The 20,641-nt window shown below is 39.6% G+C and overlaps 1 protein-coding gene across 43 annotated transcripts in view; it reads left to right on the top strand.

The window, feature by feature from the left end:
- The window catches only part of FHIT (fragile histidine triad diadenosine triphosphatase), a 1,534,178-nt gene that overhangs the window by 1,315,961 nt on the left and 197,576 nt on the right, over positions 1 to 20,641 (top strand). For all 43 annotated transcript variants that reach the window (XM_078351368.1, XM_078351371.1, XM_054246241.2 and 40 more), the window contains one exon: positions 1,404 to 1,472. In XM_078351368.1, coding sequence (XP_078207494.1) covers positions 1,404 to 1,472 — 69 coding nt within the window. The remainder of the gene's footprint in view (positions 1 to 1,403; positions 1,473 to 20,641) is intronic.

Raw genomic sequence — 20,641 nt, 5'->3', positions numbered from 1 at the left:
TACCTGTCCAGCTTTCTCCTAAGAATTTGGTTTCATGGGTAGTTTGTGATTTATTTTTTCTTGTTTGTTCTTTCTCTTTCTCTTTCCATGTTCGCATAGTCTTTGTGACTTAGGTACACACTTGGCCCAGTTGCTAAGAGATCCGTGACCGGCTTTACCATTGACTGGTGTATATTCTGGTGTATATTGGGTAGTACGCTCAGGGTCTGCTTCGAAGCTCTTCTCTGCTTCATTCACCTTGGACCACACTGCACCCTGCCTCTGCTTTAATAGCATATCATTTTCCCCTTCCTTGTATAGCAAAGCCGCAGGGACACTTAATCTTGTATTCTCTGGAGGCCTTTTGGAGCCTTGGAGCCTGATCTCAGTAATCAAGAAGGGGTGGGTGGTCAGGGATGAGGTTTGACCCTCTGTCTGTCTCTCTATATTTAAGCTTTTCATTTTCACATTCTCCCCATGGTTTATAATAAAAGTAGAACATAGCTCAAGGGCAGGAATGAGGTTTAACTTCAGCTGAGGTACAGTAGAGGCTATTTGGAAAGTAAAACTTTCAAATGGTAGTTTAGCCTTGAAGAATATATTGAATTAGATATGCTCCGAGCCTTGATTCACGATTGCTGCCTAATAGCATTGCTATGTATATTACCAGGGTGCATTAGTAGACTACAGAAATGGGCTGTTTAAAAGATTAAGTTTGCACAGTCAGTGCACGTGCTGATGAAACATGTGGGAGCAAAAGGCAGGCGGCCTCGTTTCCGGTGCTGACTTCTACTTCCTGTGGGGCCCTGGCCTCACTGAACCACTGATTTCCTCTTCTGTAAAGTGAAGGTCATAGCCTCACAGGATTTTTAAGAGTGCTAAATGACAGAATGCCAAATGCAGAGCTTTGCTTATCATAGGAAATAAAGGCGTAATAAATGAGAACTGTTTATATTACTATGATATGATTACTGTTCAAAGCCCAGAGTCTGTAATTCTGCCCATACTACTTGCTACTCTCGTTCATTAACTGTTTATGTATACAGTTCTCTGTTAGCCAATTCTCATTTCTTGTCAGTGTCAGAGTCATGATGGTCACCGTTGAAGACATGCTGTCATTTCAAAGCACTGGTTAAACACAACCAAGACTGACAACCATGAATAATTTCATAGAGCCTCTAAAACACTGTAGCATTTCACTCCATCTCTCATATATACCACCAAGTTGTTCTCTCTTGCTTAGTGCACTCTCTTCTTGGCAGATTTCAGGTATAGTTACTGATGGTGAATATCAACTTCCTCTGAAAAATAATCCAGCAGGAACCATCCAGAGTAATTGGGCTTCATGAGAGCATCACTGTCAAGTCTAAAAATATATGAGGAGATAATCACATTTTATTTTTTTCTTTCTTGTATATTTTCAGCACGTTCACGTCCATGTTCTTCCCAGGAAGCCTGGAGACTTTCACAGGAATGACAGCATCTATGATGAGGTGGGTCTGCGCTCTCTGATCTTATTGTTTGATTACGGGGACTGTCGGTGTGATGGCATCAGCCTAATGAATCAGCAAATACCCTAGATATGGTCTGAAATGGGATTGTATTTAGTCTGTCTTAGAAAGTGGCAGTAGAGGCCAAGAGTCAAGAATGGCCATCATGGGAACCCAAGACTAAGTTAATTATAATGATTTTCTTTTTCAAATGAAAACCAGCAGAAACCAAATGTCCTTGTGATTTCTATCCTGTCATTTACCAGGACAGTAAGTATTTTCATGGAGATATGGTCCAGAATCTCCAGAGAAGAAAACCTACAGTGCTGCCAGTGGAAGTCAAGTAGATTGATACATGATTCTTTTAGTCAAATGCTATACTTAATTTTCAAAACACTTTGGAACTCACCTTGTCTTTCCCAACAGCATTTATTCAGAGTGAAACTCTGAATTATCATGAGCAAAACTAGGTTGGTTAGAATAATATAGGTGTAACTCACATATCATAAATATTGTAGCAGTTATTTTATTTATGAGTACTCCCATTCAAAGATACAAGTGTAAAACCACTACAAACATGAATCAGCAAGAGCCAGGTGATCCGCTCTTAAAGCGGATGTCTACATGAGAACCTCCAGATGCCCAGTTCCACCATGTGGCGCATAGAGCCTGTGATGTATCAGATTGGCATAAAATATAAGGTGATTTCATTGTACCTATTTACTCTAGCCAAGGAGTGGAAAGTAAGTGCTCGATATGGTAGAGCAAATTCGATAGCACTAGTGTCCTGGAGTGATTGGTTAAAAGGACTCTGAGGCTGTTTCTGGATGCAACAAGGAAAAGTACTGTGATTGATTAGCAATGCCTGCCAAAGGCATCAGATAGGAGGGACGTACCATATTTGCTGTCTATTTGGCACTCCTTTTCTAACGCTCTGAGAATGCTTTTTAAGACACATTGCTTATCTCAATTGTTCATCATGTGGTTCTATCAAATAAACCACATGATTATCTCTACCTGCTTTCCAGGGACCAGTTAAAATCTATGCATCTTTTCGCATGTGTGTCTATAGGGCTTCTTTGCAGGATGGCATTAAAATGGCAACTCAAACCCTGAAAATAAAGAACAGGAGGTCAGCAGTTAATAATGAAACTTACAATTAATGTTTCTGGGATATGCTGGGTTCCATGAGGTGGCTGGTTATTCTGACTTTAGGATAGCCCTTACTATCTTGTACTTCCTGTGTTTTCAAGAGCTGTATTGGATGTGTGTAGATTGGAACTAGTCTAGTCACCAGTACCTAAGTGCCGATTTGTGGACCAGTTGCTGCAGATCTCAATTCCCAGGAGGTCCAATCCCTGGAGATCCTGATCAAGTAGATTGCACAGCACTCAGGAATCATTCATTATATAAGGAAATCCCCAGGAGACTCGGATGCAAAACGACATTTGGGAATAGGTTGTCTAGGTTTTCCAAAGTCATATTCTATAATACTATAATTTGAATTCATTTTCACTGGATGTGGAATGCAGTTTGGGGATTGATAAAGGCTTAGTTCACATTGTAAGAAAATCAGAATTATAGAGTAATTATAAAGACATGCAATTAAAATACAAATACCAATCTCACTAACATAGACTAAGGTTAATAAAATGTTGCCAAATACAGGCTGTTTTAATGACTAAATTAGCACCTGAATTATATACTAGTAAATGCTGGTAAAGTAGCTTTAAAAGTGCTTGAAAACACTGTTTTCATAAGCTGAACAGTCACCTTGAAATCTTGTCAGTGTTCTAAATGTGCTTGGGACAGAAGCTTCATGGTGACATTTCAGCCCAGTTCAAGACAGTGTCCAGGGCTGTAGTTGGTATATGCCCTCTCTCCTCTCTTATTCTTTTGCCGTTGTCTGCATATTCTTATGGCCCCACAGATAAGAAGGAAACACATGTTCCTACTTCCCACATTTTGGAGGATCATCTCAGGAGAAGTAATTACCATAAGAGTTCTTTTTTTTTTTAATCGGTGGTATGAGTCATATGTAGTATAGACAGTATTCACTAAGGGAGATTGTGGTACAAGACTGGGTAGAGATTGAAGTCTGGAAATGGGCAGAAATACATTCAAATCCCAATGGCATCTACTAACTATATGCTATTGAAGCCTGAAGGCCTTATTTCAGGGCTTGATACTTACCAAGAATTTGTTAATAGGTAGGGGTTTCTGTTCTTACTGTTATTATTACTAGTTTCGTTTCTTTTTAAAAAGGTAGCAATAGTGAGCAAATAGAGAACCAGATCAAAGCCAGGACATTGGATGTTCCCATCTACCATTCTTTCCAAGAGTGACATTCACAATTTTCCCATTTCCTTTAACCATTCCTTCTCAGTTTCATCTTCCTCTTTATATGGAAATGCTTCTCCAGGCTGAGTATCTAATAATACAGTGTCCAGAAAGAGGCATGAAAAGCATGCAACACTGCACAGGCATTATTGGTATAGTCCTTAATGTACATTAGACCAAGTGATCTTAATCAGAAGTGATGGAGTGATGAGGGATGGCATTCTTTATATTGATGGGAGCACTTGCTCTAGATTATGCATCTGTTCAGGACAATCAACAAACAGACTGCCTTGGAGGGTGGGAGGTAGGAAACAGGGACAGCAGGAGGCTGAGCTCCATAAAATGTTAATTGTATTCCTATGGCTACAGATACAGAAAATTATGTGTAAAAAAGCCCCAGAGTATAAATTGGCTAGGAACATTGTGGTTCTTTCTCGGCATTGTTTTAACATGGTTAGTGACAAATACGAAGGCTCATAAGAACAGTGGTTGGGTCTGAAAACAGATTTGGGGAATAGTTGATGGTAGGAGTGTTTTGTCTGGAAAAAGGAAGACTTGTGGAGGGGAGATAGTAGAGAGTCGCTGTTTCCAAATATCTGAAGGGCTGGCAGTGGAAAGGTATTAAATACATTCTAGGTAGCTCCAGAGGACAAATCTGAGATTATCAGACTGCAAGATGGAAGGTATCATCAGCTCTACATAATAACAGGTCAAAGTGAGAAAAACTTCTGAACACTTAGGGTGCCTTATAAGGGGTTGAGCTTCCCACCCCTGGATCCACTCAAGCACAGAGCAGATGGCCACAGTTCTTCATGAGGATGTCCACATTTGGTCACTGCACATTTGACCCATTTGATCATTACCACCATCTTCAGAGTTTACAAGTTCTGTAACAAATAGTGGGGTGTTTTTGTTATTAGTATTACAATGTGACTATCTAATGAAACATTGTTTTCTATGTTAAGTTCATGGAAATATAAGGTAAAACCCTTTTTTTCTGTTTACTTATAGGAAACCACACTCTACTGACTTTTTCTCATTCCCAGCCTACTCCCTGCTTTTCTTGGGGCTCAGCATTGCATATTGATGGTCCTTGGGCTTTGTTTGCCTCCTCATATGTGTTTTATTTTTGCCTGCAAAGTATGTTTTGGTGATGTGCTTTATTGTGCCCGTAAAGTATTTTTTTAACAAGGCTAAATGTTGTTAGGCATATTGCTCATTCTTTAGGCCAAAACAGTTGTCACAACTGTCTCCCACCTAGGATTGCTTCACTGGCTTATGGTGCCTGCGTGGCTCCTGAAGGCATTAGAGTTTGAGATCACTCCCTATTTCATGGGCTGCTCCTCTTCTCTCTGCCACACAAAGATTACTATTCCCCAGGATCTTCTGTTTGGTATACTGGGCATGCTGTTTATCTGAAACATCTGTTTCACCTCCCTGCCTACTCATACACAGTGCTCTGGCCCTAGGTGAGTTCTTTTTCTGTTGTTATTATTTTACTTCAAGTTCTGGGATATATGTGCAGAATATGCAAGTTTGTTATATAGGTATGCACGTGCCATGGTGGTTTGCAACACCTATCAACCCATCATCTAGGTTTTAAGCCTGGCATACATTTGGTATTTGTCCTAATACTCTCCCTCCTCTTTGCCACCCACCCCCAACAGACCCCAATATCTGTTGTTCCCCTCTCTGTGTCCATATCTTCTCATTGTTCAACTCCCACTTATGAGTGAGAACATGAAGTGTTTGGTTTCCTGTCCCTGTGTTAGTTTGCTGAGAATGATGGTTTCCAGCTTCATCCATGCTCCCTGCAAAAGATGTGATCTCATTCTTTTTGTGGCTACATAGTATTCCATGGCATATATGTGCAACATTTTCTTTATCCAGTCTCTCATTGATGGGCATTTGGGTTGGTTCCAAGTCTTTGCTATTGTAAATAGTGCTGCAGTAAACATATGTGTACATGTGTCATTATAGTACAATGATTTATAGTCTTTTTGGTACATACCCAGTAATGGGATTGCTGGGTGAAATGGTATTTCTGGCTCTAGATCCTCGAGGAATTGCCACACTGTCTTCCACAATATTTGAACTAATTTATACTCCCACCAACAGTGTAAACACATTCCTATTTCTTCACAGCCTCATCAGCATCCTTTGTTTTAATAATCACCATTCTGACTGGCCTGAGATCTCAGTGTGGTTTTGATTTGCATTTCTCTAATGATCAGTGGTGATGAGTTTTTTTTGTATGTTTGTTGACTGCATAAATGTCTTATTTTGAGAAGTATCTGTTCATATCCTTTGTCCACTTATTGATCGGGTTGTTTGTTTGTTCTTGTAAATTTGTTTAAGTTCCTTGTAGATTCTGAAGGCTAGAACTTTGTCAGATAGGTGGATTGCAAACCTATCATTCTGTAGGTTGCGTGTTCACTCTGATGCTAGTTTCTTTTGCTGCGCAGAAGCTCTTTAGTTTAATTAGATCCCATTTTTCAGCTTTGGCTTTAGTTGCAATTGCTTTTGGTGTTTTCAGCATGAAATGTTTGCACAGGTCTATGTCCTGAATGGTGTTTCCTAGGTTTTCTAACAGTTCTGAAATTAAGGCAGTAATTAATAGCCTACCAACTAAAAAAAAACCCAGGATCAGATGAACTCACAGCAGAATTCTACCAAAGGTACAAAGAGAAGCTAGTACCATTCCTTCTGAAACAATTCCAAACAATCAAAAAAGAGGGACTCCTCCCTGATTCGTTTAATGAGGCCAGCATCATTCTGATACCAAAACCTGGCAGAGACAAAATAAAAAAAGAAAACTTCAGGCCAATACCCCTGATAGACATCAATGTGAAAATCTTTAATATAATACTGGCAAACTGAATCCAGCAGTACATCAAAAAAGCTTATCCACCATGATCAGGTTAGCTTCATCCCTGGGATACAAGGCTGGTTCAACATACACAAATTAATAAACATAATGCATCATATAAACAGAATCAATGACAAGAAACACATGATTATCTCAATAGAGATAATAGAGGCAGAAAAGGCCTTTGATAAAATTCAACATTGCTTTCATGTTAAAAACTTCAATAAACTTGGTATTGTTGGAACATATCTCAAAATAATAAGAGATATTTATGACAAATCCATAGCCAATATCATACAGAATGGGCAAAAGCTGGAAGCATTCCTTTTGAAAATTGGCATGGATGACAAGGAAGACAAGGACGCACTCTGTCACCACTCCTATTCAACATAGTATTGGAAGTACTGGCCAGGGCAATCAGGCAAGAAAAAGAAACAAAGCGTATTGAGACAGGAAGAGAAGAAGTCAAGTTGTCTGTGTTTGTAGATGACATGATTGTTTATTTAGAAAACCCCATCATCTCAGCCCCAAAACACCTTAAGCAGATAAGCAACCAGCAAAGTCTCAGGATACAAAATCAATGTGCAAAAATCAAAAGCATTTCTATAAGCTAATAACAGACAAACAGCCAAATCATGAATGAACTCACATTCATAATTGCTGCAAAGAGAATAAAATACCTAGGAATACAACTAACAAGGGATATGAAGACCTCTTCAAGGATAACTACAAACCACTGCTCAAGGAAATAAGATAGGACACAAACAAATGGGAATACATTCCATGCTCATGGATAGGAAGAATCAGTATTGTGAAAATGGCCATACTGCCCAAAGTAATTTATAGACTCAGTGCTATTCCAATCAAGCTACCGTTGACTTTCTTTGCAGAGTTAGAAAAAACTACTTTAAATTTCATACAGAATGAAAAAAGAGCTCATATAGCCAAGATAATCCTAACCAAAAAGAACAAAGCTGGAGGCATCACATTACCTGACTTCCAGCTATACTATAAGGCTACAGTGACCAAATGAAGCATGCTACAGGCACCAAAACAGATATATAGGCCAATGGAACAGAACAGAGGCTTCAGAAATAACACTACACATCTGCAACCATCTGATCTTCAACAGACCTGACGAAAACAAGCAATGGGGAAAGGATTCCCTATTTAATAAATGATGCTGGGAAAACTGGCTAGCCATAAGCAGAAACAGAAACTGGACCCCTTTCTTCCACCTTATACAAAAATTAACTCAACATGGATTAAAGACTTAAATGTAAAACCCCAAATCAAGGTGAGTTCTTTAACTTCAGTGGTGGGTCCTGCCCCACCTCCTCAGCTTCTGCAAGTATTCTCTCCCACTGCCTGCTTTTGTCAAACATATTATTCTTGTTCCCACCTTAGGGCCTTTGCACATGTTGTTCTTGTCACCTGTAACTTCTACCATCTTCACTTCCCCTTCATGTGGCTTCATGTAATCATTCAAATCTCAGCTCAAGGTCACCTCCTCAAAGTGTACTTTACACTCTTCTCTGATTTCATCTAAAAGAGTTAATCCTTTGTCCTCTCTGTAGTAATTCTATTACATCACCATGCCTATTTCCTTCTTAACGTCTACCACACTTAATGTAATTTATTACCTTGTTATTCAATACCTGCATCCTCCAATTATGTGTTAGAGTCTTAAGAGCAGGGACCTAATCTGGCATAGGGTGGAGCTTCAGTGAATATTTGAAAATGAATGAACACATTTAAAAAACCAAGGTGTTGAACTAGAAGAACTTGAAATTCCCTACTAGTTCTAACATCATTTAAAAGGAGATTATATGTCTTGCTTTTCAGAGGGTCAATTCACTAACTCATAGCCATACTGGGTGAGACTTTGACATTTTGCTATCAGCCATCTGAGGTGAATTTAATGGGGCATTGATGGGACAGAATCCTTTGGTCAGAAATCAGTGTGAAGAAGGCTACAAATTGTGGTACTCCGGAAAGATTAGGAGAAGCAGTTGTAAACCTTGTCTGATTGCTAAGCAAGTCTGGTAGGCACATGTCAAAGTTGATAACTAACTTGACCCCTCCCACCAAGCCTAGATTTGTATGCCTATAACAAATACAGATGTGGGATTTGCTGAAAGCAGGCTCGAGAGCTGCTCTTCCTTTATTTTCAACCTTGATGATCATCTCTGAGTTTGTTTTCCCCTTCTATTCCTCCAGCAGTATGTCCTAGACATTTCAGATTATGAGCCTCTCTTCCCTCATAAAACTAAGCTCAAACTCTTCCCCTCCCAAAGCAGAATGTCTTCTGAAGCTCTTTATGGTTGTCTCTCTGCAGATCTTATTTATCTGTAGCTCCCAAACTTTTTCTACATCTCTGTTCTTTAAATTTTCATGAATTATGCCAAGCCTTCTCTGAACTCAGTGAGCCCTTCATTATCTTGACAAGTTGATGAAGATTATGATAATGACTCAAATGGGTCCTTGGATAAAAGAGCGTGTATAGCTAATGTGGGGGAGGAAACACCCATGGCCTAATGTCATATCATCTCATTAACTCAGTCAGACTTACCCTAGCTGTATCCCAAATAAGCAACTCTCATAACTGTATTGGACAATTCATCAAATGTTTATGGGTGACATTGAATGGTTGTGACTGTGCACTGTATATAAAACCTATTACTGATGAAGGAAGTGACTATTATTAAAGCAAATGGGAATAGCAATCAGCAATTGGACAAATTCAACCATGAATTTCATAGACAAACAACCGTGGGTTCAAGCATGTCATGGGAAACAATTGCTTGGCTTAACACAATTCATGAGCAAAATCAATTTGCTAAAACGCAGGTCATTTGGCCCTGAGGGCTGGAGAGAACCATTATATTGCTGATGATATTTATTGTTGAACTTGGATCTCTTTCACACACCATTTGACAATGGGCTCAGAGTCCACGGGTCCCTAGTTGACTCTTCAAAAAGGAAGGAATGTTTCAGTGAGACAGTTAATTAACTTTTTTTTTTTCTTCTGGGTTTACTGATGTCCTCCCAATGAGCAGTACTTTTCTGGGAGTATTTGAGAATTTTGGAATGAAAACTTTGGTATATTTCATTCAGAATAAGATCACAACTTGATATGTTTTTCTAAATTAATAGAGATTTTTTATTCAAAGAACCAAATTAAAACTAACAAATAAGCACCTAGTAATGCTAATTTAATGACCTATGACCTCAAATGCTCCCTTTGTATCTATGAATGCTCTTTGGCTACATTTTAATAATGAGACAGCTGGGTAGGCATTTACCCTATCTTATGCCAGATTATTAGTGAGTTAAATGTCTATGTTTTTCACAAGAGAGAAACATAAAATTAGCAGAAAAGCATTTATCTGGTTAAAAGTTATTTGTGACCATTTTTCTCACAGAAACAAATACTCAGATAATTTATGTATTAGGGTTCTCTAGCAAGACAGAACTAATAGGATAGATGTATATATAAAGGACAGATTATTAAGGAGTATTGACTTACACTATCATAAGGTGAAGTCCCACAATAGGCCATCTGCACGCTGAGGAGCAAGGAAGCCAGTCCAAGGTCAAAAACCTCAAGAGTAGGGAAGCTGACAGTGCAGCCTTCAGTCTGTTGCTGAAGGCCCAAGAGCCCCTGGCAAAACACTGATAAACCAAGAGACGAAAAGCTGAGGAACTTGAAGTCCAATGTTTGAGGGCAGGAAGCATCCAGCACGGGACAAAGAAGAAGGCCAGAAAACTCAGCAAGTCTGCTCCTTCCACCTTCTTCTGCCTGCTTTATTTTAGCCATAGTGACAGCTTATTAGATGTTCCCCACCCAGACTGAGTGTGGGTCTGACTCTCCCAGTCCACTGACTCGAATGTTAATCTCCTTTGGCAATACCCTCATAGATACACCCACTAACAATACTTTGCATCCTTCAATCCAATCAAGTTGACACTCAATATTAACCATCACAATGTATTTTTCAGGTTAGTCATTTTATTAACTTTTTTTTTCTAAGAGATAGGGTCTTGTTCTATTGCCCAGGCTGGTGAACAGTGGCCCAATCATAGCTCACTACAGCCTTGAACCCCTGGTCTCAAGGGATCCTCCTGCCTCAGCCTCCTGAGTGGCTAGGACTACAGGCACATATCACCTGGCTAATGTTTTTTTTATAGAGACAGGTCTTGCAATGTCATCCAGGCTGATCTCAAACTCCTACCCTCAAGCAATCCTCCTGCCTTGGCCTCCCAAAGTACTGGGATTACAGGCATGAGGCACCATGCCTGGCCCAGGCTAGCCATGTTTGATAGAGTTGAACAAGTGAGGAATGTTGAGAAACATGGAGGGCTATAATGATACTGATGGTAAGCTGGGGTCTCCAAGGAAAATCATGAAGTCATTGGACGCTAAAGAGGACAAATAATGAAAGAAGGCTGAAGAGTAATTGATGAGGCAGATACAGGTATCTAGAGGTTGAGCTTCAAGGCAAAGGATGCCATGGTTTTCCATAGAGTTTGCTTTGAGGTCAGCTACCCTCAATTAGTTTCCCAGAATTGCTCTCCTACGTTGTTTGAATATGTTCAATCGCATGTTAGTGAGAAATAAGCAAAAAAAAGTTAATCACATATCACTCTATCCTTAGCATCCATGGTAAATCCACTCTGTCAAACCACTCCATGTGGTCCTCCCTCATTATATCCTGAATCAGGCTTTCTTGTGCAGAGTCCTTTCTGCCCTCCACAGTGAATTCTCACTCCAAACAGATATATTGCACCAGAAAGCTGTAAGGTGCTTGCCAGTGAAGGAAGAAAATGCCTGCTCCGAGGTGTCCTTGTTGCTGAAGTCCATCTGTCTTCCTACCTGCTTCTCACAGTTCTGTTCTCAGTCTGCCTATGGCTGCTGCAATGAAACCTCAGTTTCACTACAGGGCTTGAAGAATGGGCCATTTGGGTGTTTAAAAGAATGTTAGGTTTGCATTCAAGGTTCTTGACATAGCTATTAATAAACAGTCACTTAAGAAAGTTGTCCAAAAAATTTTCATGTTTTTTATAGAGAAGTTAACCTGCTAAAGCAAACTACCAAGATCTCAGAAATCTTTTCAAATCTATTTTGCTTAGAGAAATGAGAGTATAGGGGGATTGGGGACAGGAAAAAAACAGCTATTGGAAAAATAAATTATTAGCAGAAAGGGATAAATTAGGCAAAGAGAAAACAGATATGAATTAAGCATTGACATGATTCCATCACCGTAAGTTATAATGGCCCCAAAGTGAAAAGCCCCCACACATTTGACTTTCTCTCTCTCTTAATGAAGAAAATCAAAACAAGCAAGAATTAGGGAGAAACAGAAGATAAAAATTAATACAATTTTAAAGTCCCAAAGCTTTTGTAAATGTTTTCACATTTAAAATATCATCTGTCATTCTTTAGACAAAAGAATGATACACTTAATTCACACAACCTTTATAAATAAATCCTGTAACTACTTAGCTTGGAGTAAGGTTCATTGATGTGCCATGTGCCAGCAGGAAGGAACCCTAAGGCCACCAAGTTGCCTGCTTTGGAGAAGGCACATAGAGTCCTGGAAACATAGCCAGATGTTTAGAATCCTAGCTTGAGTGTTCAAAATATGGTTATACTTTCGTCACTGCGAGGTGATGTCTACCATTGTTGTCCAATAGGTAGCCACAAGCTACATGTGAACAGTCTGAATTGAGATGTGTTGTAAATGTAAAATCCAGTTTGGATTTCTAAGACTTCTACAAAGAAAATAAGTAAATATCTCATTAAAAATGTTTTGTAATAGTTACATGTTGAAATGATAATATTTTGGTAATGTTGAGTTTAAAGTTATATCACTAAATTAATTTCACCTGTTTCTCGGTACTTGTTTTGGTCTTGCTACCAAACACTTGTAATAACATATGCGTCTTGCATTAGATTGCTTCTGGATGGTGTTGCTCTGTAACACCATCAAACTGTTTCAGCTTACTGGCAAGCAGCTGCTTGTGGAAATTGTTATGACCTCCCCCAGATTTAGAAGAGCAATTTGAATGATGTCAGATTTTCTTTCTAATCATGTAAATCAAGAAATGTCTGCCATACCTGTATAGCTCTAAATTCTGCATCTTGAGTCAACATAGTGATTTATTGCAAACTGTTTAATGTTGAACCTTCTATTTAAATTTCAGTGTTTTTTGTTTCCTGTATTTGAAATGGGGAAAAATATCCTGTAGTTTTGGGCTTCTAGTGTAAGGTTAGTGGTCATAAAACAACTATAGTTTTTCATCTTTGCTCCTAGGGAGAATACTAATGAAAAATAATAATGTAATAAAATTATTATTATCATTGAGAATACTTTGAGAATATTATCTAATTTAAGTAAATTTATATTTTCTTTGAGAATAATAAATTATTATTGTCAGTGAGAATACACATTGGGCTGGACTGTCTGCTAGGTGCCAAGCATGCATTATTTTCATTAACCTCACAGGGTGGATGTCATTCATACCATTGAATTGAAACTAAATTTGCAGAGAGTAAATGTCTATGTCAAGACCTCATAATCAACTCATGGCAAAGCCTGTTTATATCAAAGTCTGTTTGACTACAAAGCCTTCCCTGTTTCTATCACCCTTTACTTTGGTCTAAGGAAAATATTATTCTTCAATTTTGTGGAAAACCAAAGTACAGTGAAAAAAGTGATTTTCTTGGAGACTGGGACTTCCAATACTAAATCTCAAATGGTTTTCATATCCCCGTTCAACCTTAGAGACATTTACACACACACACACACACACACACACACACACACACACGACACACACACTGGATTTCCAATAAATATGTAGGTCCTAAATACACCACCAGTAATTAAGACTTAGAGTGAAAGAAATGCCATTTACAGAGTTAGACGTTTTCTCTGCTTTTAGGTTATGGCTCACTAGTCCCCATCTAGGTACTTTATTACAACTCCTTTTTAGAGTTTTTTGTTAAGCACAAGGAAGTCATCAGCATGCTCTAGCCAAGCTTCTGCAATTCCCAAGGTCATCCTTTTTGAGCTGGTGTTGTGCACTGAACCTCTTAAATACTTTTGCTTGCCATGTAGTGTATTCATGTCATAACACACTAAAATATTTAAGAGGGAATTGGTTTTTTTCTGGAAAGGAAATGGTCTTGCTTACAAGGCCATAAGTATCTTCTAGGCCAGTTGCACCAGTACCTGCTGGAAATCCTTCTTGCATTAGTGGTAACTAAGGAACTCACAGAATATTCCCTTTGCACTGAAATATAGCCTTGCTCCAACATATTTTTTCCCTCTACAAAATGGTTTCTTCTGGTCAACTCTTCAGAGTTATTGAAAGGACATTGCACAGTTAGGTCAAATCTATATATGAACTTCCAGCTGGCTTCTTTGGTAATCTTGGCCCTATCAGTTAATATGAAGACTGAGGCTGAATTTACTTTTAGTGACCTGAAATAAGCAACTTAACTTGTTTTCCTCAATCATTTTCCATCCATCCTTCTTTCCCTGGGGCATTGGGCTAGTTTCATCTATTGGTGATCTGGGATAAGGCTGAATTAGACTTCTTGAAAGAAGTTGGAAACAAAATTTTCATTAGCTGGAGATATCTTCAAATGTAGAGGGAGACTATGATATGACTGTGATGTTAGCATACTGATGAGTTAATATATACAGTGAAATGCTAGTTTGGACATTAGGGTACGTTTTCCTCCATCATGTATAGAAACAGAGGCACAGGCAGACTTATAAACTTTTCTGAGGACACAGAGAGAGTAAGAAACAAATCTGAGATTTATACTTAGGCTGTCTGGCTCCACAGTCTGGGTTCTCTTTCACTCTCTGCCTTTGTGAACTTCCAGAAGCGTCTTACTCATCTTAGTTCTCTCTGCCTCCCAGCACCTAACAGATACCACTACATAATAGAGTACGTTGTCAAGAAATGTCTCTTGAGCTGAAGCTGGCACTTCTCCAGCCCTTTGCATTCAGAGCCTGGTGCTCCTATTCCTCAGGTCCACGGCTTTCCTTTGACAGCTGCAAGTCCCATCACTTCTTGGGCACTGCCTGCCTTCTGTCCAAAACCTCCCCCTGAGACAGAGCTTGTACCTCAGTTATTACAGAAGTAGTTTAAATTGTTGGCCTTCCTGAGACGCCAAGGTATTTTTTCAAACCAGCAAAGCCTGCTGGGAATAGAATGGGATTTTAGAGCTGGAATATCAGGCCTTAGTCATAAGACACAGTGAAACCTTGAGGGTAACTCCAGAATCAAATCACCAAGGCCAGCTCTGTCCCCTGTAACCCATTTAACCCATTTCTGGAATCTCCCTGAAAATTAACTTGATAGATTACTCCCCCTAAAAGGCCCACCAGTACTCTCCAAGATAGGCAATCCAAAATAGGCTGGTCAACAAACACCTTCATGTATGGAATTGTTTCTACACCCAACCCAGAGAATAGCAGACATTTGGTGTCATCTCCTCTAAGTTCAAAATGCTCTTACCTGCAATATGGTTCCAGATTACATCAGAGTATGTGTGAGTGAGTGTGTGTCTACAAACTTGGACACCTGATCTAATTAATTTGAAAAATCTAAACCTGGGAAACAATTTAAATGCCAAATAATAGAGGAATAGATTTTAATGCTGTATATTCATCTATGTAGCCGTCAAAGGAGTTTTTAAGAATAATTTTAATGACATAACACAGTGTATGAATAATCAGGCCAAGAATAATAAAGCAAATTAGTCCTGTCATGATTTGTCTTTAGTGAAAATGGAAAAATGAAAAGAGGAAAATTATCTTACAAAATCTGTAGTACACCTGTTGTTAGATTCTAGTCTTGCCTAATGTTTTTCAGTTTTTATTATTTTCTACAGTTTGGAATAAATTCTAATTTTTCTTGGCTACAAGTCTGCAAAATAATGTTTTCAATTTTCTTTTTCTTCTTATTTCCCATTTGTCCTAATTTGGAGTCACCTAAAACTAAGCTGTGCTTTCGTCAAGCCCAGTGAACTGAAGCTAGACAACTTAAACTTCAGAAAAAAATAACAGCAACCTATTTACATAGATAAGCCACTTTCATACCTGCCTAGTGATGTATGGACTCCTGAGGAACATGGCCTATATCGATGTTCCAAGCTTGTTCTTTTGTTTCTTGTTATTTTTCTACCTTCCTCCCCCTATTTTCTCTCCATGGGACGTGAGACTTCCCAACAAGCTAAAAGTGAAGTTTCCTAATAACTCAGGACCTGCCCATCTAGGAATAAACCATCCTAGCCATGAGAGATGAGACAGAACCTGAGACCAGAGAATCATTTTCTTCTAAAATGCCTTCTACAAAAGATTTTTAAAAATAAAATGGGGGAAATGTGAAAGGAAAGTAAATCTCGGGGCCCCCAAATCACTAAGCTAAAGGGAAAAGTCAAGTTGGAAACTCCTTAGGGGCCAACTTGCTTCCCATCCTATTAAAAGTCACCCCTCTGCTCAGTGAGATAAATGTGTATCTGATTGCCTGCTTTGGAGAGGCTAATAAGAAACTCAAAGGAATGCAACCATTTGTCTCTTATCTACCTATGACCTGGAAGCCCCCTCCCACTCAGAGCCTTCCTGCCTTTGCCTCCAGTTGTCTCATCTTCCCAGAACGAACCAACATTCATCTTATATATGTTGATTGATGTCTCATGTCTCCCTAAAATGTATAAAACCAAACTGTGCTCTGACCACCTTGGACACATGTCGTCAGGACCTCCTGAGGCTGTGTCACAGGTGCACATCCTCAACCTTGGCAAAATAAGCTTTCTAAATTAACTGGGGAAAAATACATTGGGATATAATATTGAATGAAGAGAGCAGCATATAAACCGAGGATGGAATGGAAGAACATGTACCTTGAAATTAAGAGAGATTATGGCTTCAAATAGAATAACAGATCACTCCTGTTCTTTTGTATTCTTTTGCATTTCCCAAACTTAATGTAATGAGTATGCAATAATTTTTTAATTTAAAGAAAACATCAGGGGTCACCGTTTTTTTGTTTGTTTGTTTGTTTTTTGTTTGTTTGTTTGTTTTTTGAGATGGAGTCTTTCTCTGTCACCAGGCTGGAGTACAGTGGTGCAACCTTGGCTCACTGCAGCTTCTGCCTCCTGGGTTCAAGCAGTTCTCCTGCCTCAGCCTTCTGAGTAGCTGGGACGACAGACATGCACAACCATGCCCAGATAATTTTTGTATTTTTAGTAGAGACAGGATTTCACTGTGTTGGCCAGGATGGTCTTGATCTCTTGACTTCATGATCCTCCCGCCTCGGCCTCCCAAAGTGCTGACATTCCAGGTGTGAGCCACTGTGCCTGGCCAGGAGTCACCGTTTAAGAGCAGACATCCTGTGTTCTTTTTCACTCATTGGCAGGAGCCGGTATTTACTGGCAGTTGTTTGGTGAACCTAGTGAAAAAAATTGACTTTAGTTTTGATCAAGACCTCATGGGAAATACATGTATGTGAGCTGCCTAAGTAGCTGAAACACCCAGAGAAGTCGCTTTTTTGCTATTTCTACTCTTTGACTTGTTAGAAAAAAATGCTCCTCAAGATACAATTTTCCTTGAGTTCCTGCTTTGAGGAGCACTGGGAAGGATACATTAAAATAGACAGTTGTCAGCTGGGCACAGTGGCTCAGACCTGTAATCCCAGCTCTTTGGGAGGCTGAGGTGGGAGGATCACTTGAGGTCAGGAGTTCAAGGGCAGCCTGGCCAATGTGGTGAAACCCCATCTCTACTAAAAATACAAAAATTAGTTGGGTGTGGTGGTGGGTGCCTGTAATCCCAGCTACTCGGGATGCTGAGGTGGGAGAATAGCTTGAACCTGGGATGGGGAGGTTGCAGTGAGCCAAGATCATGCCACTGCATTCCAGCCTAGGTAACAGAGTAAAACACTATCTAAAAAAATAATTACAAAATAGGACCAGGCCCAATGGCTTATGCCTGTAATCCCAGCACTTTGAGAGGCCAAGGTGGGCAGATCATGAGGTCAGGAGTTCGAGACCAGCATGGCCAGCATGGTGAAACCTCATCACTCCTAAAAATGCAAAAAAAATTGATCATGTGTAGTGGCGCATGCCTATAGTCCCAGCTACTCAGGAGGATGAGGCAGAATTGCTTGAACCTGGCAAGTTGCAGCAAGCCGAGATCGTGCCACTGCACTCCAGCCTGGGCAACAGAGTGAGACTCTGTCTCAAAAATAAAGAAATAAATTATAAATATAAATCTAAGTAAATAAATAAAAATAAAATAGCCAGTTGTGCTGATGTGATACTCTGGAGTCTTATATTCCCATTCTGTTTGCCTTGTCTCCAGTTTCTTCTCAATCACCAACTCAACTTCTGCCGTGTCTGAGGTTCATTTGAGTGGCATGTATAACAATTATTAATTTCACAATCACCAATTTGACTATTAAAAAATGAGATGTTCTTGACTCCAAAAGTTCTGTTGAATTTCTGGCTATGAGAGCAAACAATTTCATCAGCGCTGGGCCAGGTTTTGCTCAGTAAGTTCAGTGCTGTTTCTGTCATTTCAGGCCTATAATTCATTCAGTCTCGTTCTGGCTTATAATCTCTCCATTCAGATTCTGTATTCTGGGGCCTTAATGAGCAACATGTCATGTGGGGTAGGCAGGGATCCTGTGGTCCTTGGCTGTTGTTTCCTTGGCATCTGGTGTCCAATTAATCCTCCTTGCCTGGTCCTTGTTGCATCTTTGGTCCATTCTGATACCCATAAGGAAGGCAGTCATCCTTTGCAGGATGGTGACCTTTGGCCTCCTACATCCCTGGAAGTGTCCATGGTCCTAACATAGTCTCTTGTCTCAAGTATGTGAAGGACACTTACTCTTTGGCCTTAGCCAGCTTGTCAGAGTTCTCATGAGCTCAACTAAGTTTGTCTGTTTTTACATAGTTTCCTAAGATCTGCAGGAAATTAGGTGCCTCCAGTAGACATTCATGTTGCTGCTATAGTCCTTCATTATTCTCTTTGCAAAGCTGGGTTCTACCAGAATTCTGGATGAGAAAAGCAGAATGCACATTCAGTCTACTCTGAGAGTCTCAAATTCAGAGGGATGGCTTACAGCAAGTCACCTGTGGAAGACCAAATAATAGCCTCCCAATGGTGCCTATGTACCAATCTTTCAGAACCTGCAAATATGTTAGATGGTAAAAGAGAATTAAGGTTGAAGATTGAATTAGAAGCTAGTCCGTCAACTTTAAGATAGAGAGATGACCTTGGATTGTCCAAGTGGACCCAACATAATCACAAAGGTGGAAGAGGGAGGCAAAATAATTAGTGTCAGAGTGATGCAATATGAGAAAGATTCAACCGGCCATCACTGGCCTTAAAGATGGAATTGGGCCATGAGCCAGGGAATTCGGGCAGCCTCTAGAAGCTGGAAAAGGCAAAAGAACAGATTTCCCCCTAGAGCCTCAAAAAAGGAATGTAGACCTGCCAACACCTGGATTTTAGCCCATTAGACCCATTTTGGACATCTGACCTCCAGTGCTGTAAGATAATACAATTGTATTGTTTTAAGCCACTAAGTTTGTGGAAATTTGTTATAGCAGCAAATAGAAAACTAATATATTACCCAACCTCAGGATTCAGTCTGGGGTCTGGGGGAAAGGCAAGGGCATAGTACACCCCACCCCAATGCACACATGCACACATATGCATTACACATGCCCACTTATGTACACATGCATTCTTTTCTTGCTTTATCTCTCTTAACTCTGTCCATTATCCAGCTTGAAACTATTTGAAAGTCTGGGGGTAGGCTTAGAACTCTTCTGCGTCCTTATCCCTGCATGAGTCATTTCTCTGTCACACTGGGGCAGTGCCTTTTGAATTAGAAGCTAAGCTGGTGAGTGAAGACTACTGCTAAGCAATAGATGTACTTCCATTTAGCCAAGAGACAGGAAGGAAATGGCACGCCAGTGATTACTTTGAAATATTGGCCTGCCACATATGGGTAGGAAATGAGTGACAGTAACTATGCTACAAAGTTGAAACCACTAAGTAACATGGGGTGGTGGTCTCTGATAAAAGGCCATGGAAGTGTGGGGAAGGAAGTGACCACCTGACATGGGGCTATCAGAAAGGCTTCCTATTGAGGCTCCACTCCTGTCCCTGTGGCTAATGAGACTATGGGCAATTTCCTCTGCCTGAGGCTCAGTTTCCCTTCAAACTGAGAGGTATTCATCTTGGTCACCTGTTAGCCCGCTTTCAGCTCTGATACTCTGTGATACTATGACACTAAATAGTTCAACTGAGAAAGAATCACTTGCCCTGAGAACTCCTTTCCTTTGATTTCCACGTGGGAGGTCACATTAGCATAGCAGAAAGGATATTGACACTGCAGTTGACTTTTAAAAATCACTGAGAATAGGAGATAAAATGAAAACACACCAGATTGAATGTTGAGCTCCCTACTATTTCAAAATGTAGACATTTCCACTAAATGTTGGTACAAACTTAAATATCATCTTGAATGCTATTTACAGTTTTCAAAGTAACAAAAATAGCATCTTTCAAAAGGAGGAAAGACTATGTGAAGAGTGATCCTAATATCTTTAGAATTTTTTTATGGATGGAAATTTTAAGAGAATAATTAGATATGAAAACAATAGGCTGGGAAAATCACACGGGCAATTGAGATCCATCTGTAAGTCTACCACTAAATGACTAGATTTCCAGGAAATGACTCCCCAGAAGCAGTCTGAACTTGGCTCATCTCATGCAGATGTGTTAAACGGGTTTTGGTGTTTTTAATTTTTAGGGATCTACATGCTGTGGTTCTTGATCTACTCTGGGTTACAGACTCCTCTGCAAACTTTGTCATAAACTGGAAACTTCCTAATGAGGAAGAATTTTAATATATTTACAGAGATAGCTTA

The sequence above is a fragment of the Callithrix jacchus genome, chromosome 15, assembly GCF_049354715.1.
Source record: "Callithrix jacchus isolate 240 chromosome 15, calJac240_pri, whole genome shotgun sequence".
Classification (NCBI taxonomy): Eukaryota; Metazoa; Chordata; class Mammalia; order Primates; family Cebidae; genus Callithrix; species Callithrix jacchus.
Note: the sequence above shows the minus strand (reverse complement) of the source record. Positions and strands in the feature narration are given on the sequence as shown.